Source organism: Drosophila tropicalis, unplaced genomic scaffold (assembly GCF_018151085.1).
Source record: "Drosophila tropicalis isolate 14030-0801.00 unplaced genomic scaffold, ASM1815108v1 contig_878, whole genome shotgun sequence".
Classification (NCBI taxonomy): domain Eukaryota; kingdom Metazoa; phylum Arthropoda; class Insecta; order Diptera; family Drosophilidae; genus Drosophila; species Drosophila tropicalis.
The window spans coordinates 6227861-6248265 of record NW_027173374.1 but is presented as its reverse complement, the minus strand read 5'-3'; the positions used below and the strand labels follow the sequence as shown (position 1 = coordinate 6248265).

The window sequence follows — 20405 nt, the reverse complement described above, 5'->3', positions numbered from 1 at the left end:
CGGAGTTTTTAAATATTTTGAATTTGATGTAAATATTTATTAATATTGCATAAATTGACAGTAGGATTCATTACGATCTATTACGTATAAACACATGACCTTTATCTAAGTAGAGTAAAAGAAAAAGCAGAAAATCAGAAAAGCAAATCCTTATTATTCTCATAAAGACTCTCCCATGCCTGAACCTTGCTCCATTCGGGCAAATCAATGTACCTCAAATCATCACTAATATTAAGGCACTTAAAGACTTCATCTGTTTTGCGCACAGGATCCCAAGTGAGAGTATCCATTCCATTGATTTTCTCATTGTACGGATTGCCTGTTGTTGCAAATTGTGTCCAGATTCCCACAGTTCTTTCAATATTTCGATACTCTCGACTTTCTTTGGGCAGACGTCGTGCCTGAAGACTGCTGAATTGATAGGCCAATTCGTCGGCATGGCTAACTCCCTTGACTCCCCGACCCAAACGCATTATGCGATAGTTGAAAATAATCTCCTCCGAATCGAAATCGTAGCGATAAAAGTAAACAGGAGCTCCTGCAGCATAGGCTTGGCGAGACTTTATAACTCGAATAGCAGGAAAGACAAAGTAGAAGAGCGAGCAATACTAAAAATATATGAAAAAATTATACGAAGCCTCAAGAGAAAAAACGAAATAACTTACATCCATATAGTTATCTGCAGTCGCCACTTCACCTGTGCGATGGGTGTCACGAATTCTGCGACTCCACTCATCCTTCTTGTCGCTGCTGGGATCCGTGGCCAGCAGCTCTTGAGGGATTAATGGAGATCCGACATCTACTTTATGAGTCACCTGAGGGGCCATCTTAAGTACTGCAAAAATGGAATTATAAACTGAATTCATCCGAGATAAATATCATTTCTTACATGGCACCCATAGGAGACCTTCATAGGATGTATTTCCAATCATTATGGGTATTGAGTTACTCCAAGCTGTCTTCATCAACTCTCGCGGATGCTTGGGAACCACACATTCAGGTGTGACAAAAGGCTCCAAAGATGGTCCGAAAGCAAACATAATATTATTATTTCGATCTTCAAGAGACAAGACGTTTTCCTCTACACGTATCAAGTCTTTGGCCTTGATGTTGTGCAAAAAACTCAAGACGTCCTTATCATTATTCTCTCCCTTGTAGCCCGCCAGCTTAGCGATTCTAAAGGCATTATGTGTAATATCTCCATTGTACGCCCAGGGACATATAGCACTGCCTGATTGCAAAACAGCTCGATGGAAAAGACCCTGGGTCTGATCTGTGATCATCATGTAATGGGTGGAGGCACCGCCTGCACTTTCTCCAAAGACTGTTATGCAATTTGGATCGCCACCAAAGTTGGCACAATTATTCTTTATCCATTTTAGAGCCATCACTTGATCCTTGAGACCGGCATTACCTGGGACATTTAATTCCGGGGAGCTAAGACTGAGGAAACCTATGGAAAATTATAGATTATTACCGATTTCTCGTGCATTTAATTAGTTCAAACTCACCCAAAGCTCCTAAACGATACGAAATGGTGACGAGAACAACATCTTCTTTAATGAAATAATCTGGACCATACCATTCGCGATTGCCTTCGCCTTGTATAAAGCCACCCCCGTGTATCCAGACCATGACTGGACGTGGCTTAGTGGGTGTTACCTAAAAAAAATTGGCAAATTCTTGTTAGTAGCTATCACAAGTGGACTCCATTAGATGTTACTTACATTATTGGTAAAAACATTCAAGTATAGACAATCTTCAGATCCTTCCACTTTATCATAGACAAACTGCACTTGAATTGCCTTATCCTTGTACTGACTGCAGTCCCTAATACCTTCCCAAGGTGTGGGCCGTTGTGGTGCCCTAAAACGCAATTCCCCCACAGGGGGCTGGGCATAGGGAATACCCTCGAAACTGTAGTAGGGTACATCATACAGAGATATTTTCTTCACTCCCTGCACTTTTCCATATTCCGTATCAGCGACAATTGTTTCGTTGGTTGTCAAACGATATTGTTGAATTTTATGCTCGATGGTTCTGCAAAGCAAATTAAGCACAACAATAGATTAAAATATATGCAAATGCAAACACATTCCACCCACAAATACATAGATGTATATGTATATTGCTGCTAGTTAATTATTTTAATTAATTTTCAAAGTCACAGTGCATGCAATTTAAATTATTTTGCTGCTGCAACAGTTCATCTCCAGTCAACTGTATGGGGCTTACGATACAAATAGCCCTACCTACCTACCTGACTGGTTGTCAGTGATAAATTAACACAATCTGCAACTGCTAGCATAGTCACAAGCTGTCAAGCAGCAAACACTGAGGTCACCCAAGAAACTTACTAAGTGGAAGTCTGTTTTCCACGAAAGAATCTTTAATTTTCATCTGATTGCCAAATCTGAGAGTTATTGAACTTACTCGTATACTACACACGAATTTGAGGGAACGTGTCATGTCATTTTTGTTGATTTGAGACTTTAAAACTATCGAATACATGGAGAATATATCAATGAGTAGATTATAGTTAGTCACTTATACTTTATGAGAAGAAAGTTTCTTTAATCAAGACAAAGAGTAGCTAATAAAAGATTGGAAAAATAATTTACTGAAATACACTTGAATATGTTAAGTGTTTAGCACCCATCCATGAATATTTAGCAAAACGACTTAAATACTATGCTTAATGCATCTTTAGATCATGGTAAACAAGGAAAAGTCACTGTCAGTTTTGCTTATCGCCCACATTAATTAGACTTATATAGTATGTCTACAATCTTTATGATAGTGAATTATAAATATAAACCTTTTCTTATCAGCTCCAAATCATGTTCTGTTTCCTTTTTTCCTCTGAGTTGTTATCATTAGAGAAGCACTTGAGCAGATATAATTAGCTTTCACTTTTCATTGGAGAAATATACAAAGGTGGAGAGAAATGTTATAATTTTATTTAGAGTTTAAAAATTATTTGCATGCTGACTTAGTCAAAGATTAAAAAAAAAAAAATTGTGATAATTATATCAAACAGTGTTTTAATTACATATTTACACATTTATTTAACTGTCGACGTGATAAAATTTTAATTTACCAATTATCTGTCTCTGCTTTGGAAAAAACTTTAAATTGCCATATAGCAAATTGTCAATGCAAATAGATTTTAATATTAAATTGCAATTGCATTTGTTTCATCTGCTTCCCTATATCACACAGTATACAGATAGTTGATAGAATAACTACAGATCTATTTAAATAATCAGTGATTCAGTTCTGGTTTTAAGCTGGGTGCGACTTATTGTAAGTGTATTTACTCTATTGGAATTTCAAATAGGTAATATCCTTGCTGTCAAGATGTATGCCAGTTATTGTTTGATTTGTAATTAATTGAATAGTTCTCAACACGTGTCGCACTATACCCACTTTTATTATATAATGTTCAAATATAGCCATAACCACAAGAACAACAACAAACCCTTTGTTTCAATACATATTTGCTTATGTAGGCAAAACTTTGTGTGCTACTGATTTTTTTGTTTTTGTTTTTGGATTTTAGTAATTAACTGTGTACAATGTACATAGTATTTAACCGTATATGTACATATATGAGGTCATAAATATGAAATGTATTTCACATTAAATTGATTAAGTAATAAATTGGATAATTTTTATGAATTAATCGAATGAATTTTTGCAATGAAAAAAGGCTAATAACCTTCAATTCTTAGATTAGACTGTTGAAAGAAGTTTATATTCTAAGTAATATATACAAACTTTGTCTGCTCATTGAAATATAACTAGTATTTCGCCATTATTTGTAATTTGTATTGTTAAAGTTGTGAAATTCTTATCAATATGACAGTAAATAAGAAAAGTCACTTTAACTTGCAAATTTGAAAGTTATAATTACCAATAACTCACCTCAAAATCATTTTAAATGTGCTCAACAGAATGTTTTTAAATATACTATACATGATATTAGACACTCTATTCTATAAACTTGTAAAAATCTGAGGGAAACCCAGCAGCTGTATTAAAAAAAAAAAAAAAAAAGACTAAACTATAAAACTATCAACAAAGACAAAGATAGGATGGGCCAACCTTTTGAGAAAAGTTGCTTGGAAAAACCACATAGAAACATATGGTTTAATAAAAGAAAAGTATCAATTCTGTGCAAATCTATTAACTTTTATGACTTTAAAAACATTTAGATTGCATTTGTTTTCATTTGACTTTTAATTGCAATTATATACAAATCGTATTGAACAAAGTGCTATTTAAACAATTTCTTATCAGATGTTTCATTGGATTCTAAATGATTTTAAAAATCTACTCATCAAATACTAGAACATATGTTTAATTTCAAGTCATCTACGTCATCTAAAATATATTTATCTAATCTATTACAAAAGCAAAAACAAAAATATCAATTTCATTAGATGAATTATTAAACCTTCATTCACTTAAAGGTCTTAGTCATTGCTGACAACGGGCAAGAAAAATGCCAAAAAAAAAAAAAAAAAAAAACCAACATAACAAGTAAAAAATAGAACATCAATTCAAACGCTTTAATTGGCTACCGACAAATCGCAAGCAGATAAATATAAAGCTTATATACAAATACTATATATGTGTATTCCCAATAAGCACTTTTCGACATTAACAAATTTATAATGAAATTAATAATCAACTGACCGATTGAGGTCATCACTCTTAATAATAGAAAACTTACTTTAGACGCCATCGCAGGCGTTCCATAAAGCCGAGGTTCTTATTCATGGTTTTTTATATGTTATATTAAAATATAATTAAAAACTTGCGAATTGAAATATGTTTAATCTATTGGTTCAATATATTATTGAACTTGCTGCTGATCTTTAAACGATCGGACCAAACAACTGTATTGTGCCAGCTCCAAACAGAAACTGAAATTATAAACTTTTACTCATATTGAATTCCATTGGCAAGCAGAACACAACCGAACCGAACAGAACAGGCGAAATAAACAAGTGGCAAAAATTATAAAAAAAAAGAAAACAAAAACGAAAAAAAAAAGAGAGAAATATACTACATTAAGACAAATATCAGAATACAAATTAAACAAAAACAAAAAGAATGAAAAAAGTTTATAGCAAAACAAAAGCAAAAATGCTGCGTTTCATATGCGGCGCAGAGATAAAACGCTCTAGAGAGTCACAGCCGATCATCTAGTGTAGAATGCGTAGGCTCTCGAATGCCGAGTGGGCTGGGTGTTCTAGGCGCGCCTAGAGCTACTGCATAATCAATCAATAGTGCACCAAACGATATATTTTATTAGCAAATTTGTTTAATTTTTCAACGCGTATAAACAAAAGTTTCTGAAAGTCAATAGGCGGAAAGCCGGTTGGCGCTAAGTGAGAAGGTCAATACGAACACTTGGCAGAGGAAGAGAACCAGAGAAATAGAGAAACGGAGGTTCATTAGTGAGAGTGGGTCAACCACACTCGATCGTGTCGGCAATTATTGTAAACAGAAGCAGAAAAAAGCTTTTCTATTAGTAGGGGCGTTTTGAAGCAAAAGCTTTGGCTCCACCACAGCCCTAAAAAAGCTAAGACTACAAGTAAACAGCGTAGGCTGGTAATATTGGCACAATTGGTTAATGTTTCTTTTCTAGCTCGGATAAGCTCAAACGATTCGTTTCGATATATCTAAAGTTTGGGTTTATTTTTAATATCAAAATATACTTCAACAACAATCAGAAGATTAAATCAGCAAATCCTTATTATTTTCATATAGACTCTCCCAAACCTGAACCTTATTCCATTCGGGCAATTCAATGTACTTTAAATCATCACTAATATTAAGGCACTTGAAGACTTTATCTGTTTTTTGTACAGGATCCCAAGTGAGAGTATCCATTCCATTGATATTTGTACTATTTGGATTGCCTGTTGTTGCAAATTGTGTCCAGATGCCTATAAGTCTTTCAATATTACGATAATCTCGACTTTGTTTAGGGAGGCGATGTGCCTGAAGGCTACTGAATAAATAGCCCAATTCATCGGCATGGCCAACCCCTTTGACTCCGCGACCTTCACGCATAATTCTATAGTTGAAGATGAGCTGCTCCGAATCGAAATCATAGCGATATAAGTAAACAGGAGCTTCTGTGTCATGAGCAAGATGAGAGCGTATCATGCGTATAGCAGGAAAGATAAAGTAGTACATTGAACACAGCTGTGAATTATAGGAAATCATTTTAAGAGCTACAAGCAAAATAGGGCCAAGGCTTTTTTAAACCTACCTCCATGTAATTGTCTATGGTGGCCACTTCACTTGTACGATGTGCATCCCGAATTCTACGACTCCACTCAGCCTTCTTATCAATGCTAGGATTGGTGGCCAGTAGCTCCCGCGGTAAAAATGGAGAACCAATTTCCACTTGTTCAACAACCTGTGGCAACATCTTGGTTTCTGGCGAAATGAAAATTTTATTTCAAATATTTTCATTCAAATAATTTCTTACCTGGAAGCCAAAGAAGTCCTTCATAAGATGTATTTCCAATCATTACTGGCATTGAACTACTCCAAGCTGTTCTTATCAACTCAATTGGAAGTTTGGGTATAACACTTTCAGGTGTGACATACGGCTCTAATGATGGACCGAATGCAAACAATATCTTATTTAGATGTTCCTCTGGGGTAATAACATTTCCCTCTAAGCGTATCAAATCTTTGGCATCAGCTTTGAGTAAGAAATCCAAGACATCCTTGTCATTGTTCTCTCCCTTGTAGCCCGCCACTTTAGCGATTCTATATGCATTATGGGTTATATCTCCATTAAAGCCACCGGCCCAAGAGACTGCTCCAGATTGTAGAATAGCTCGATGGAAAAGTCCTTTTGTCTGTTCAGTTATCATCATATAATGGGTAGCGACACCACCAGCACTTTCTCCAAATACAGTAATGCAATTCGGATCGCCACCAAAGTTGGCACAATTATTCTTTACCCATTTGAGGGCCATTACTTGATCCTTGAGAGCTGCATTACCCGGGACATTTAATTCCGGCGAATTTAAACTTAAGAAACCTTAAAATATATTTCTTATAATAAGCTACTATTTAAATGTGTTTCAATCAGCGCTTACCCAAAACTCCCAGACGATATTGAATGACAACCAAAACAACATCTTTCTCGATGAAGTAGTCTGGGCCATACCATTCACGATTGCCTTCGCCTTGAATAAAAGCGCCACCATGAATCCAGACCATGACTGGACGTGGTTTAGTGGGCGTGACCTAAAGCACATTGCGAAGATTTTTTCAGCTAGCAGTCATACTAATCTCTTTTCTTATGTTTTTCTTACATTATTCGTGTAAACGTTCAGGTAAAGGCAATCCTCAGATCCTTCCACTTTATCATAGACAAACTGTACTTGAATTGCCTTGTCTTTGCACTGACTACAATCCTTCGTACCCTCCCAAGGTGTGGGCCGTTGTGGTGCCCTAAAACGCAATTCCCCCACAGGAGGCTGGGCATAGGGAATACCCTCGAAACTGTAGTAGGGTACATCATACAGAGATATTCTCTTTACTCCTTTCACTTTTCCATATTCCGTATCAGCGACAATCGTTTCATTGGTTGTCAAACGATATTGTTGAATTTTATGATGTACGGTTCTGCAGAATAAAAACAGCTTTTATTGCATTGTGTTGTTTAAATTTATAAGCTACCTATTTATCCTTGGTTTACATGTTTATGACTGATTTTGAATGAAAGTCTTATCAAAATGACTTATCTATTCCTATTACTCATTGCAATAATTCTTCTGTGAATATTAAGTGGTTGAGTACTTATCAAATCAGCATGATGGACAAGAAGCTCAAATGACTTGTAAATTAACTTCCTTAACAATCTGAGTTATCAATAGACAAATAAAAATCACAATCATCATTAAGAACTTACTTTAAGCGCCAACGCAAACGCTCTCCAAATCCAATATTGTTATTCATGATTTTGTAGATTTACTAAAATACTTATCACGGATCCCAGCAACTGTGTTGTGAAAGGTTCAAGCAGAAATGAAAACCCCATTTTTAGTAAATGGAAATTTAAGCGAATTCATAAGAACCACACCCGATTGATAGTGTGGGGCACCCGATCTATCCGACAACTAATGCAAAGAGAAACTTACATATTATCAGAGCTTCTATAAATTCTTAAGAGCATAGCAATAAAAGCTTCGATCCATTACAGTGCTGGGATACTACATTGGAACAATTTAAATTTTATTGATACATTTCAATAGTTAATTTTTCGTATTTTTGTTTTTTTTTTCAAAATGTAATCATCCTCCATAAAGAGCTTTGTCGCTATCATAAAGTTGATTCCATATTTCCAATCCTTGGCGTTCGCATTGAGTTTGTAACTCCAAATCTTGTCCAATATTGAGAACCCTATAGGGTAGTTTTGGAGTTAATGGTGTCCATGCTTCAGAGCCCGTTTCCTCACAGTTTGGATCGCCGGTGCTGGCAAATGTAGTCAGAATGCTAACCATCCTTTGTATTGTACAATATTCAGGGGAATTTGTCGATAGTTTTTTAACATTTTGCTTGTGGAAAATATAGCCCAAATCATCAGAATGGCAAACTCCGCGTTTGATATCATCGCCACAGAGTTGAATACGCTTAAAGTTATGTGTGGGAGAATCGAAATCGAAACGGTATAGAAAGGTAGGAGCTTGGGCGCGGACCAAACGAGAACGGACCACACGATGAAGGCCATGCCAGAAGAGCTTATAGCTGAAAAGCTAGGAGAAAAAATCAATTGAAATTGAGAGAAACACATGTATCAGAAGACATAATTCCTTACATCCAACATTTGGGACACATTGTTTTTGTCAATGCTTCTAGGACCGTAATGTGTCTCAACAATAGCAGCAGCTCGACGTTCACGCTCCTCGGGAGATAGAGTTTTATACAGCTCATAGGGCAAGACCAACGTAGGCTCTTGCTTTAGAAGATCCATTATATAACCGTTACTCGACTTGCACAATGGATACAAAATGAGTCCCTCAAAGGAAGTGCCACCCAAAAGCAAAGGTACTTGAACTGACCATGCCTCTCGCATTAATTCAAGCAGCGGACGTTCCTCCACACACGGCACAAATGGGTGTATGAAGCCAAAGCATTTGTGACTAAAATTAAAGAAATCATGTTGGACTAGTTTCTCAGCGGAAACGCAATGTAAAAATTTTAATATATTTTCTTGAGTCATGGGTCCCTCATATCCAGCTTGCCGAGCTAATTGACAGAACAATACATCCTTTCCTGGCGATTGTGTCCAAGGACACAACATGCTGCCGGACATCATGATGGCCTTGTGAAAGAGATCTTTTGCCTCTGGCATACACATCATAAAATGAACAGAAGCAGCTCCAGCACTCTGGCCAAACAATGTTATATTATTGACATCGCCATTAAAATGTTCAATGTGCTGCTTTATCCAACGTAAGGCCAAAACTTGATCCTGTAGTCCAGCATCGCCGGGGATATTCAAGTCGATATTGGGTAAACTAAGAAAACCCAGCGAACACACACGATAATTGAACACAACATAGACGATATTCTTACTCATCAGATAGTCAGGTCCATAGGAATACCGTGAGGCACCTCCTGAACGAAATGCTCCACCATAAATGAAAACCATCACCGGCAAAGGAGGTTTCGTTCTATCAAACTTGGGGGAGACACAAAAATATTGATTTTACCATTAAACCAATTACGATAAAAAGGATCACTTACATGCTTGGTATACACATTAAGATATAAACAGTCTTCACTGCCTATGACACAACATGTTTTTTGATCTACTTGCACTGGGATATCGCGTTCCTTTCGGGCATCCAATTCCTGATCCCATCCCCAACCATCACAGACTTGCGGAGCCTTAAAGCGAAGATCATCAATCGGTGGTTTGGCAAAAGGTAAACCCTCAAAACTGAAAAACTCATCGCCATAAATTCCAAATTGACGCTTGCCCCGCACTTTGCCCAGCTGGGGCAGATCCACAATCATGGACTCGTCCGTCGAGTCTGTCGAGCTCGTGCTTCGGTAATAGACTTGCTGCTTCCTGTAAAACTGTTTCTTAAAAAACTGCAAACGTTTCCCTTTGATAAGACGTGGGAAAATAAATTTCAACATGTCATTATCGAATGCAAACAAATTTTGACAGAATTTCAATAGACAGCTCCGATTGGAATAAGTAACAAAACAAAACCCAAATGCAAATTAATGTCTAAGTAAATGAATACAAATTTCGTATACATTTTCGCATCGTTTTTATTACCGCACATAAATTCTAAGCGTAACTAATTTCAACTCATACAAATCTAGAAATTTCAATTAGACTGGTTCAGAAACTATAACATTTTGAATATGGTAAAAACAAATATGAAGTCAATATTTAGTGAGCCTCAATCGGAATGGATTCAATATCCTGACAATCACGACAGCAACATCCATCGCCATGCTCCTCGACGAGTAGCTCAAATAGTTCCATATTATCGCACACTTTGTAAAGATTTTGTTCAGTTGTTGGCTCTATTACAGCCTCCTGGGCCAAATTTTCTTCTTTCAAATGTGAATCGTTTGATTGCATTTGTAGAAACTTTTCCAAATGTGTGTCAACGATGACCTTATTCCATTCATATAACTTTGGCAATGTAAAAATCAGAATGTAGGCTAATGTGCGCTAAAGTTAATTTTCTAATTATATTAGCCAAGTTATAGAGAACTCACCCAAGACTACAAGTGTTATGCCATTGAAGCAATCACCCAATAGATTAATACCGCACAAAGCTAGCAGAAGTTTACACGAGTCCCAGATATTTTCCACAAAGAAGAGAGAACGGCACTTGAGCAGTAGAATATTCAAATTGTCCACAATCAGGCATACCACATACATGGCCTTCTCTCGTGATATACTGAAATCCATCTCTAAAAAGCAGCGATATGGATGTTCCATAGACTCAGTCTTATTCCACGACTGCATTAAGTGATCGTAACAGCGATAGCCAATAGATATTAGTAGCATGGTAATGCAAGTCATGCTGACCACACTGATAACCGAGTGGAAAACAATATCCACCAGAACAAGCAAAATACCCATGAATATGATTGCCGATTTCTGCCAGTTGCGCCATAGCAATAGGTTTTCCAGCTCTATGAACAGGGAATTTGAATTGTCTGCTACTTGACCCTCCATTAAAGGCATGGTATTCGAATAGTTAATGTTATTGTAATTGTTCTGATTAAGTGGATTTATTCGATTCTCAAAAAGTGAACTCACATTTATGAATTTGCTAAGACTGACTTTATTTTCAAATGCCAATTGGAAAACAAACCTTTTGTATTCAAACTATCACAAGTTTTTCTTTTTTAATACAGTGATTCAGGTTTGTACATACCATCCCAAACCTTTAACTTCTCATGCTCGGGTAGATCAATGATCTTTACATCGTTGCTAATATTAAGTACTAGCTGAGCTTGTTCCTTTGTTGAAGGTTGCCAGTTTACCTCGGAAATTTCCTGACAATTTGGATTGGATTTAGCTGCGAAAGAAGTCCAAATACCAATCATGCGTTGAATAGTCCGATATTCTGGCGAGGATTTTTCCAACTTCCATGATTCAGCGTTAAGGAACAAATAGCACAAATCATCAGCATGAGCAACACCTTTGGTGATATTATCGCCACAGAATTTCTTACGATAGAAATTGAAATCGGGAGAATCGAAATCAAAGCGATAGAAGTATGTCGGAGCCTTACCATAAGTCAAACGTGAGTGAAGAGTACGATGAAAGCCATGCCAAAAGATTCTATACGAATAATACTGAAAAACAAGTAAAGAAAAGTTAGCAAATACTCAAATTAAGACTTCATTACATTCACCCACATCCATAAAGTTTGACATCAACTCAGAATTTGGCGTAGCCTTTCCAAAGTACAATTCAATCATTTTCTTGCTGTATTCCAAATTCTTTTCCTCCGTGTTCTCCAACCGTATTTCGTAGGGTACAACTCTAAGAGGATCCTTTGGCAGGCTGTCCATTGCCTTGAAGTTTGCCGACAATGCAGGATACATGAAAAGCCCTTCGAATGAGGTACCACCAAGCATGGCAGGTATTCCATTCGACCAGGCCTCACGTGCCATTTCTACCTGTAGTTTTGGCACCACACAATTCTCTGTCACATATGGCTCAATGGTGGGCCCAAAGGGGTAAAGCAAACCATTTCTGCGATCCTCCAGTGTCAATAGACTATGATTAACCAATTCCAAAGGAGGAACTCCCCGCAAAAATTTTAAAATATTTGCATCGTTATTCTCGCCCTTATAACCATGATGTTTTGCGAGACGATATGCAAAATCAGCTGGCGGGGTGTTAGACCAGTAATTGTGAACGGTTCCGGACATGGGTATAGCCTTATGGAATAGACCTCGCGTCTGCTCCGTGCACATCATATAGTGCGTAGAGCAACCACCTGCACTCTCGCCGAATACTGTTATATTATTTTCATCGCCATTAAAGTGGGAAATGTACTGTTTTACCCATTTAAGGGCCAGCACTTGATCCTTGAGTCCTGCATTGCCCGGTACATTTAGACTTGGGTCTTTAAGCGAAAGAAAACCTGCAAAAAAAAGTAAACAAAATCGATAACTTAGGTGTCAAAGTACTTGTTAAACAAAAACTTTTAATTTCGTCGGTAAAAAGATAAGCGTGTCCACCACCAAATGGAATACCTTACCCAAACAATCAACACGATAGTTGAGTGTTACCAAAACAACATCTTTGGCCATAAAGTAGTCCGGACTGTAAAGAACACGTGTGGCTTCTCCAATAGTAAAGGCCCCGCCATAAATATAAACCATAACCGGCAATGGCTTCTCAGATTTCAGCTTTATATAGTTAAAAAAAAAACAAACAACAATTAATGTTTATTAATAATCACATCAATCATAACCAGTGACTTGCTATCGCTCACCTGTTTGCTATACACATTCAAATACAAACAGTCCTCGACACCTTCAATTATACCCGTTAGGAAACCTTTTTGAACTGGCTTCTCAGCGAATTGAGTGCAATCAAGTGTACCATTCCATTGCTCAGCTGGCTGGGGAGCTTTGAAGCGCAATTCACCAATCGGTGGTCTGCCGAAGGGCAGTTTCTCAAAACTGAAGTACTCATCATCGTAAATGGTCTTACGTTTCATTCCCTTGACCTTGCCCAATGGCAATGTAATTTCGCAAGTCTTTAAGCTATAGTAAATGAAGGGTCGGAATATTATGAATAACTCAGGTTAAGGGGATTAACTAATGCAATCACTCACTCTGCTGCCATGGTGTAGATCAGTTGCCTGCTTGGGAGCCGATTGCCTACTGAATGTTAAGTCAGCGTGAAACACAAACATCACCTCGAAGCTCGATGTACAGTAAGGTGTAAAAATATGTCCAATGTTAGATCGAGCTTTTTGATCGTGTGGTATGCTTATTGGAAAAGCTTTCTAAGCTTTTAAATTGTTTATGGGATATGGGGTGTTTTATGGGATTGAAGATTCTTTGACTGAACCCATCACTTTGCTACGGTCTTCGGACCTTACCCACGTCTTAAAGTGCTTGCCATTTAAAATAATCTCAAATAAATAACAATGAAGATAATAAATAATATTATGACTTTAATTCGCATTTATGTCACTCATCTGGAATAGAAACTCTATTATTGGCAAATAATCACAAGTTTTCTATATTAAAACAGTGATTGAGGTTTGTACATACTATCCCAAACCTTTAACTTCTCATGCTCGGGCAGATCAATGATCTTTACATCGTTGCTAATATTAAGTACTAGTTGAGCTTGCCCCTTAGTTGAAGGCTTCCAATCGACCCCGACGATTTCTTCACAATTTGGATTGGATGTAGCTGCAAAGGAAGTCCAAATACCGATCATGCGTTGAATAGTGCGATATTCTGGCGAGGATTTATCCAACTTCCAAGAGTTACTGTTTAGGAATAGATATGACAACTCATCAGCATGAGCAACCCCTTTGGTGATAGATTTTCCACAGAACTTTTTGCGATAGAAATTGAAGTCGGGAGAATCGAAATCAAAGCGGTAGAAGTATGTGGCAGCTTTAGCATATGTCAAACGTGAGTGAAGAGTACGATTTGTGCCATGCCAGAAGACTTTGTAAGATTGGTACTAAAATTGAAATATCAAAAAAATTTTCAAAGTTTTACAGAGATTTAAATACATTTACTTACATCGAGGAAGTTTAACATCATCTCCGAATTCGGAGCAGCTTTTCCAAAATACAATTCAATCAACATCTTGCTGTATTCCAAATTTTTTCCTTTTGTATTCTTTACCTGTACTTCGTAAGGTACAACGCTCAAAAGGTCTTTCGGCAGCATATTCAATGTCGAGTTGGCCACCACGCCAGGATACAGAAAAAGACCTTCGAAGGAGGTTCCACCCAACATTGCAGGAATTTCATTCGACCAGGCCTCACGAGCCATTTCCACCTGCATTTTTGGCATGACACAGTCCTCTGTCATATAGGGCTCTATGCTTGGGCCAAAGGCGGTAATCAAACCGATTTTACGATCCTCTGGCGTCAAAAGGTTGTAATTGACCAATTCCAAAGAAGGAACTCCTCGCAAATGCTTAAGTATGTTGGCGTCGTTATTCTCGCCCTTATAACCATGATGTTTAGCTAGACGATATGCAAAATCACCGGGTGGAGTGATGGCCCAGTAATTATGAATGGTTCCCGACATGAGGATAGCCTTTTGGAATAGTCCTCGCGTCTGTTCTGTACACATCATGTAGTGGGTAAGACAACCACCCGCACTATTGCCAAATACTGTTATATTATTTTCATCGCCGTTGAAGTGGGAAATGTACTGTTTAACCCATTTAAGGGCCAGCACTTGATCCTTGAGTCCAGCGTTGCCCGGAACATTTAGACTTGGGTCTTTAAGCGAAAGAAATCCTATAAATTAAATAAAGTTAATTCAAAGTATTTTTCTGTGAAAGATGTTTAGCCCTTATCAAAACTCCATACCCAAACAATCAACCCGGTAGTTAAAAGTCACTAAAACAACATCTTTAGCCATAAAATAATCCGGACTGTAAGTCTCTCGCGTTGCCGCTCCAGCACTAAAAGCGCCGCCATAAATATAAACCATAACCGGTAAAGGATTGTCCGACTTTAGCTTTTAATTATAAAAGTCAAAATCTTTCAAAATCAATTCAATTAAAATTTCTGATGTACATTAACTCACCTGTTTAGTATACACATTCAGATATAAACAGTCCTCGACGCCCTCAATTACTTTCGTTTGTAAGCCTTTTTGAACTGGTTTCAGGTCAAACTGAGTGCAGTCGAGTGTACCATTCCATGGTCCTGCCGGCTGAGGCGATGTGAAGCGGAGTTCTCCGATCGGCGGTTTGGCGTAAGGAAGTTTCTCAAAACTAAAGTACTCATCTTCGTAAATAGTGGTTCGTTTTATACCCTTTATTTTACCCAATGGCAGGATAATTTCACAAGTTTTCAACCTATTGAAAATAAAAAAATTAGAAATGTTTAATTTATTTTTGTTCTGATAAAGAACTCGATTCGACTCACTCCATCACCATGATATGTCCTCACTAAAACTTTTAGTGAACTAAATTAGACGTTACCACCCACAATGAAGGAAACCTCGATGTTTATTTTCGAGGTCTTTTGATCATCCGTTTTCGCCCACCTAATTAAAATGCACTCCAGGGTCGTTAAGATATGAGGATGAACAACAGCAATAAAGGTTTGATGAACAACATATTTATTTAAAGAAATTTGGGTAAGACTTTAAATTAAATAGATTTAGCCAAACCTTATCTAAACCGAAAACATAAACGTTTTTTATCAACCACTCGCGGAGATCGTACATTTCTGGAAATACTAATATAACCAGTTGATCAATCGTAAGGTCGATGAAATTGGGCAACCTGGATTTCGATAAAGGAATATTTGTAATCAACAAATACAAGTACCTAGAGAAATACTCACAAGTTTTCTGTCTTAATACAATGACTCAGGTTTGTACATGCTATTCCACACCTGCAGCTTTTCGTGCTCAGGCAAATTTATGATCTTTACATCGTTGCTAATATTCAGTACTAGTTGTGCTTGCTCCTTACTTGAAGGTTGCCAATTAACCTCGGCAATTTCCTTACAATTGGGATTGGATTTAGCTGCAAAAGAAGTCCAAATACCAATCATGCGTTGAATAGTGCGATATTCTGGCGAGGATTTATCCAACTTCCAAGAGTCACTGTTTAAGAATAAATACGAAAGGTCATCACCATGACAAGCACCTTTGGTAACAACATTGCCACAAAACTTTTTACGATAGAAATTAAAATCGGGAGAATCGAAATCAAAACGATACAAGTATGTGGCAGCTTTAGCATATGTCAAACGTGAGTGAAGTGCACGATCAGTGCCATGCCAAAAGGCCTTGTAGGATTGGTACTAAAATTAAATATAGAAAAAAATGATATATAGTATATAGTAAATTTAGATTAAATTACAATAACTCACATCAAGAAAGTTAAACAAGAACTCCGAACTTGTCGTAGTTTTACCAAAGTGCAATTCAGCAATCTTTTTGCTGTACTGCAAACTCTTTTCCTCTGTGTTGTTTACCGTGACATCGTATGGTAAAACTCTCGGTGGATCCAGTATAGATATATTCAATGGCTTCGACTTTGCCGCGAATGTAGGATACATATTAAGACCCTCGAATGAAGTGCCACCAAGCATGGCAGGATTTTCATTCGACCAGGCTTCACGTGCCATTTCCAACTGCAGCTTCGGCACGACGCAGTCCTCTGTCACATATGGCTCTACTGTGGGGCCAAAGGCGTAAACCAACCCGTTTCGACGATCCTCCGATGTTACCAGATTATAATTAACCAATTGCAAAGGAGGAACTCCCTGTAAATACTTAAGTATTTTTGCATCATTATTCTCACCCTTATAACCATGATATTTAGCCAGACGATATGCAAAGTCAGCAGGTGGGTTGTTAGACCAGTAATTGTAAATGGTTCCTGACATGAGGATGGCCTTGTGGAATAGTCCTCGCGTCTGTTCCGTGCACATCATATAGTGAGTGCAGCAACCACCTGCACTCTCGCCAAATACTGTTATATTGTTTTCATCGCCATTGAAGTGGGAAATGTACTGTTTTACCCATTTAAGGGCCAGCACTTGATCCTTGAGTCCTGCATTGCCCGGTACAAGCAGACTTGGATCTTTTAGAGAAAGAAAACCTACAAAGTGAACGAAATAAATACGAAGTTTTTAAACTGCTTTTAATGGCCAGGAAGTTAACCGAAAGTGTGTGCCCTTACCCAAACAATTCAGACGATAGTTGAATGTGACTAAAACAATATCTTTGGCCATAAAGTAGTCCGGACCGTAGGTCTCTCGTGTGGCTGCGCCAACGCTAAAAGCCCCACCAAAAATAAAAACCATAACCGGCAATGGTTTATCCGATTTTAGCTTTATGTAGTAACAAACCAAAATTAATTATAACGGATGAAATGAAACTTTTTGAGGTACAATTTCTAACCTTTTTGCTATACACATTCAAATACAAACAGTCCTCGACGCCTTCAACAAACTTAGTTTGTAAGACTTTTTGAACTGGTTTCAGGTCAAACTGAGTGCAGTCGAGTGTACCATTCCATGGTCCTGCCGGCTGAGGAGATTTGAAGCGAAGGTTACCGATCGGCGGTTTGGCATAAGGCAGTTTCTCGAAACTGTAGTAATCATCGTCGTATATAGTCTTAAGCCTTAAGCCCTTGATCTTGCCCAAAGGAAGAGTAATTTCACAGGTTTTTAGCCTATTAAATATAGAATTTCTGTTATAAGGAAGGCTGTCAATTTGAATTTAAAAACTGACTCTGTCACCATGATATGTCCTCACTATGAATTTTTTGAGACTAAATCATGCATTAGCAGACAACATGAAAAAAACTCAAAGTTCGGCGTCGAACTCTTATAACCTCGCAAAATTTTAGCTGCGAGAATATTGATAATTGTAGCAGAAGAAATTGTCGACTACTCTGATGGCTGACGTAAATAAACGAAAGCTTTTAATTGTCCAAAAGAGTAAAAAAAAGCGAAAAAGTTAATTTAGTAGTTTCACTTTAAGTCTTAGTAAACCTGTTATGAACCGTCACTTCATATCAACATAAAGATATGAAGATAAACATAATGTTTAATCAAAGAAAGAAGCGTACAACTTTTATTCAACTGGATTTGACACGAATTATATTTAAACTGAACTGAATATAATAATAAAATGTTTGTTGATAAGCACATATGATAATTGCAAATTTTTGGGAACAATAATCTCAACCAACACACGAACTGATAAGGTGTCGAGTACTGCAGCCGATTGCAAAGGCCCTGAACTTAAATTAGTTTCAGGCTTTTTAGTAAAAACATTTAAAATAATGGCACTGCGGCTTGCTCATAGAGTTGATCGTAGAATTTGAGATTTTCAAACTCTGGCTGTTGGATGAACTTCAATTCTTCGGCGATGTTTAAAACCATGCATGGTCCAGAATCTGTAACAGGCTTCCAATCTACCAGGGGTTTGGTGAGATTCGAATTCGGATCAGATTTCTTGGCAAACTCGGTGAACATGGAAACCATCTCACAAATAATGCTGAATTCTCTTCGAGACTTCTCCAACTTGAAGGTGTAGATTGGCAAGACATAAATGTAAGCCAACTGATCGGCATGAGTAGCTCCATGTGTGCCAAGGCCAAGGCTACGTGTGCGATAGAAATTAAAATCAGGTGAATCAAAATCAAACCGATAAACATAGGTTGGAGCCTTGGAATAGGCCAAGCGGGCCCTTATAACGCGCTGCTGAGAATGGGCCATGTTGTGGTTATAAATCTCTGCTATATCCGGCTCATTGTTTCTACTGAAAAAGTGTAAGAGTGACTTTCCCAACTCAATGCTATGGCCAGGATCGCAACGACGTTTAAGAGTAAGAGGCAGCCACAGCTCTGGATTATTCTTTGCATATTCCGACGTAACCGAAGCGGCATAAGTGATGCCTTCACCACTGGTAATGCCAATAATAATTGGTATACGATTGCCCCAAGCATTTCGTTGCAACTCAATAGGTTCGGCCAAAAGTATGCTTGTAGGAGTGGCATACGCTTCCACACTTGGGAGAAATGGCATAAACAGATAATCAGAATTAATTTTCTCTTCCGGTGTCCAAAATTTAGCAGTTATCAATAGCTTGGGATCTGCTTTGCATATGAAATCAAAAACATCGGCATCTAAATTCTCACCCTCATAGCCCAAGTGTTTGGCCAAGCGGTATTCCATGTTCGGCAAGCGATTTGTTTCCGTACCAAAGCCGCCCATAAGAATAGCTTTGTTAAAAAGTCCCTCAGCTTGTGGACTTGCTAGCAGCATTTGCACCAAACTACTGCCAGAACTATGACCAAATAAAGTTATTTGTTCGGGATCACCATTAAAATTGTGGGCATTGGCGTTGATCCATTTAAGAGCATGCACTATATCCTTGAGGCCAGCATTACCAGGCACTTCTACCGAAGGATCCTTAAAACTGAGAAATCCTGGAAATCAATAAAAGTTATGAATAAATCTTCTTTAATTGCCATCACTTGAATACCTATTACACCCAGACGATATCCTATGCTTATGTGGACAACATCTTCACGCATAAAGTAGTCCGGGGCCCAGGCTCGCCTCGTGGGATCGCCACTCTTAAACATTCCTCCATGCACATAGACCATAACTGGCAAAGGTTTCTTGCTAGTCAACTAATCACAGGACAAAACAAGAATCTGTTAAAACTCTAAGGCAATTTTTGTACACAAAAGACACCTACCGTCTTAACAGATATATATAAATATAAACAATCTTCGCTGCCTTCTATATTTTTCGTCTGGGTGTGAACCTGCAGACATTTGGCCAGTGGCTTAGTACAATCACGAATACCAAGCCAAGGTTTCAAGTCGGAAGGCTCCTTGAAACGTAATTTTCCCAATGGAGGCTCAGCATAAGGCACTCCATCAAACGCATAGAAGGGTTCATTGTAAATGGTTTTGAGCAAAGTTCCTTGCACTTTTCCGTGCGTGGTTTCCACCACTGGAGACACTTCACTGCTACAAAAATAAAAACTCCACTAAGTTTTGCGATTTCTTAATTTCTTATTCAAACTTACTAGTCCGATGCCATCTATGTCTTTTACTATACTGCTCAGAGTAAATTTTAAAGGAGCCTCTACAGAACTTTATCTATTCATGCAGCTGATAG

The 20405-nt window shown here is 37.8% G+C and overlaps 6 protein-coding genes across 7 annotated transcripts in view; 1 reads left to right on the top strand and 5 right to left on the bottom strand.

The window, feature by feature from the left end:
* The window catches only part of Nlg1 (Neuroligin 1), a 234908-nt gene that overhangs the window by 37041 nt on the left and 177462 nt on the right, over positions 1–20405 (top strand). The gene's annotated exons all lie outside the window — the stretch shown is intronic.
* On the bottom strand, positions 16–8037 carry alpha-Est7 (alpha-Esterase-7). Its single transcript, XM_068302030.1, has 12 exons — positions 7952–8037; positions 7353–7665; positions 7134–7284; positions 6512–7075; positions 6290–6459; positions 5752–6222; positions 4739–4776; positions 1728–2040; positions 1512–1662; positions 890–1453; positions 666–835; positions 16–608 (listed from the first exon to the last, which is right to left on the bottom strand). The coding sequence occupies exons 1-12, from the start codon at positions 7996–7998 to the stop codon at positions 135–137; spliced, it is 3426 nt and encodes a 1141-aa protein (XP_068158131.1). The 5' UTR covers positions 7999–8037; the 3' UTR covers positions 16–134.
* Positions 8307–10193, bottom strand: alpha-Est6 (alpha-Esterase-6). Its single transcript, XM_068299745.1, has 3 exons — positions 9790–10193; positions 8858–9724; positions 8307–8795 (listed from the first exon to the last, which is right to left on the bottom strand). Exons 1-3 carry the CDS (start codon positions 10186–10188, stop codon positions 8334–8336), a joined length of 1728 nt encoding a protein of 575 aa, XP_068155846.1. The 5' UTR covers positions 10189–10193; the 3' UTR covers positions 8307–8333.
* Rtnl2 lies at positions 10309–11274 on the bottom strand. The gene is made up of 2 exons (XM_068299759.1): positions 10786–11274; positions 10309–10728 (listed from the first exon to the last, which is right to left on the bottom strand). The coding sequence occupies exons 1-2, from the start codon at positions 11258–11260 to the stop codon at positions 10451–10453; spliced, it is 753 nt and encodes a 250-aa protein (XP_068155860.1). The 5' UTR covers positions 11261–11274; the 3' UTR covers positions 10309–10450.
* Positions 11337–20338, bottom strand: LOC137585969 (uncharacterized). Its single transcript, XM_068302029.1, has 12 exons — positions 20314–20338; positions 19978–20254; positions 19759–19909; positions 18561–19702; positions 15438–15558; positions 14305–15017; positions 13819–14242; positions 13374–13422; positions 13029–13302; positions 12792–12942; positions 11941–12674; positions 11337–11877 (listed from the first exon to the last, which is right to left on the bottom strand). Exons 1-12 carry the CDS (start codon positions 20325–20327, stop codon positions 11425–11427), a joined length of 4503 nt encoding a protein of 1500 aa, XP_068158130.1. The 5' UTR covers positions 20328–20338; the 3' UTR covers positions 11337–11424.
* On the bottom strand, positions 15957–18531 carry LOC137584381 (esterase B1-like). The gene is made up of 6 exons (XM_068299753.1): positions 17998–18531; positions 17665–17938; positions 17444–17594; positions 16629–17362; positions 16095–16559; positions 15957–16033 (listed from the first exon to the last, which is right to left on the bottom strand). Exons 1-5 carry the CDS (start codon positions 18006–18008, stop codon positions 16107–16109), a joined length of 1623 nt encoding a protein of 540 aa, XP_068155854.1. The 5' UTR covers positions 18009–18531; the 3' UTR covers positions 15957–16033; positions 16095–16106.

Bases quoted from the DNA above. Each gene is read 5' to 3' on its own strand.
- Rtnl2 (XM_068299759.1), bottom strand. From the start codon at position 11,260: ATGCCTTTAATGGAGGGTCAAGTAGCAGACAATTCAAATTCCCTGTTC. The intron at 10,729-10,785 runs GTGAGTTCTCTA...AGCGCACATTAG, and splicing joins CATAACACTTGTAGTCTTGG to CCTACATTCTGATTTTTACA.
- LOC137585969 (XM_068302029.1), bottom strand. The intron at 12,675-12,791 runs GTAAGGTATTCC...TTTTTTTTGCAG, and splicing joins CTATCGTGTTGATTGTTTGG to GTTTTCTTTCGCTTAAAGAC. The intron at 11,878-11,940 runs GTGGGTGAATGT...CTTGTTTTTCAG, and splicing joins TGATGTCAAACTTTATGGAT to TATTATTCGTATAGAATCTT.
- LOC137584381 (XM_068299753.1), bottom strand. The intron at 17,595-17,664 runs GTTAGAAATTGT...TACTACATAAAG, and splicing joins TGAATGTGTATAGCAAAAAG to CTAAAATCGGATAAACCATT. The intron at 16,560-16,628 runs GTGAGTTATTGT...ATTTAATTTTAG, and splicing joins TCTTGTTTAACTTTCTTGAT to TACCAATCCTACAAGGCCTT.
- alpha-Est6 (XM_068299745.1), bottom strand. From the start codon at position 10,188: ATGTTGAAATTTATTTTCCCACGTCTTATCAAAGGGAAACGTTTGCAG. The intron at 9,725-9,789 runs GTAAGTGATCCT...GTCTCCCCCAAG, and splicing joins TTAATGTGTATACCAAGCAT to TTTGATAGAACGAAACCTCC. The intron at 8,796-8,857 runs GTAAGGAATTAT...TTTTTCTCCTAG, and splicing joins ATGTGTCCCAAATGTTGGAT to CTTTTCAGCTATAAGCTCTT.
- alpha-Est7 (XM_068302030.1), bottom strand. From the start codon at position 7,998: ATGAATAACAATATTGGATTTGGAGAGCGTTTGCGTTGGCGCTTAAA. The intron at 7,076-7,133 runs GTAAGCGCTGAT...ATATATTTTAAG, and splicing joins ATATCGTCTGGGAGTTTTGG to GTTTCTTAAGTTTAAATTCG. The intron at 609-665 runs GTAAGTTATTTC...ATATATTTTTAG, and splicing joins CTGCAGATAACTATATGGAT to TATTGCTCGCTCTTCTACTT.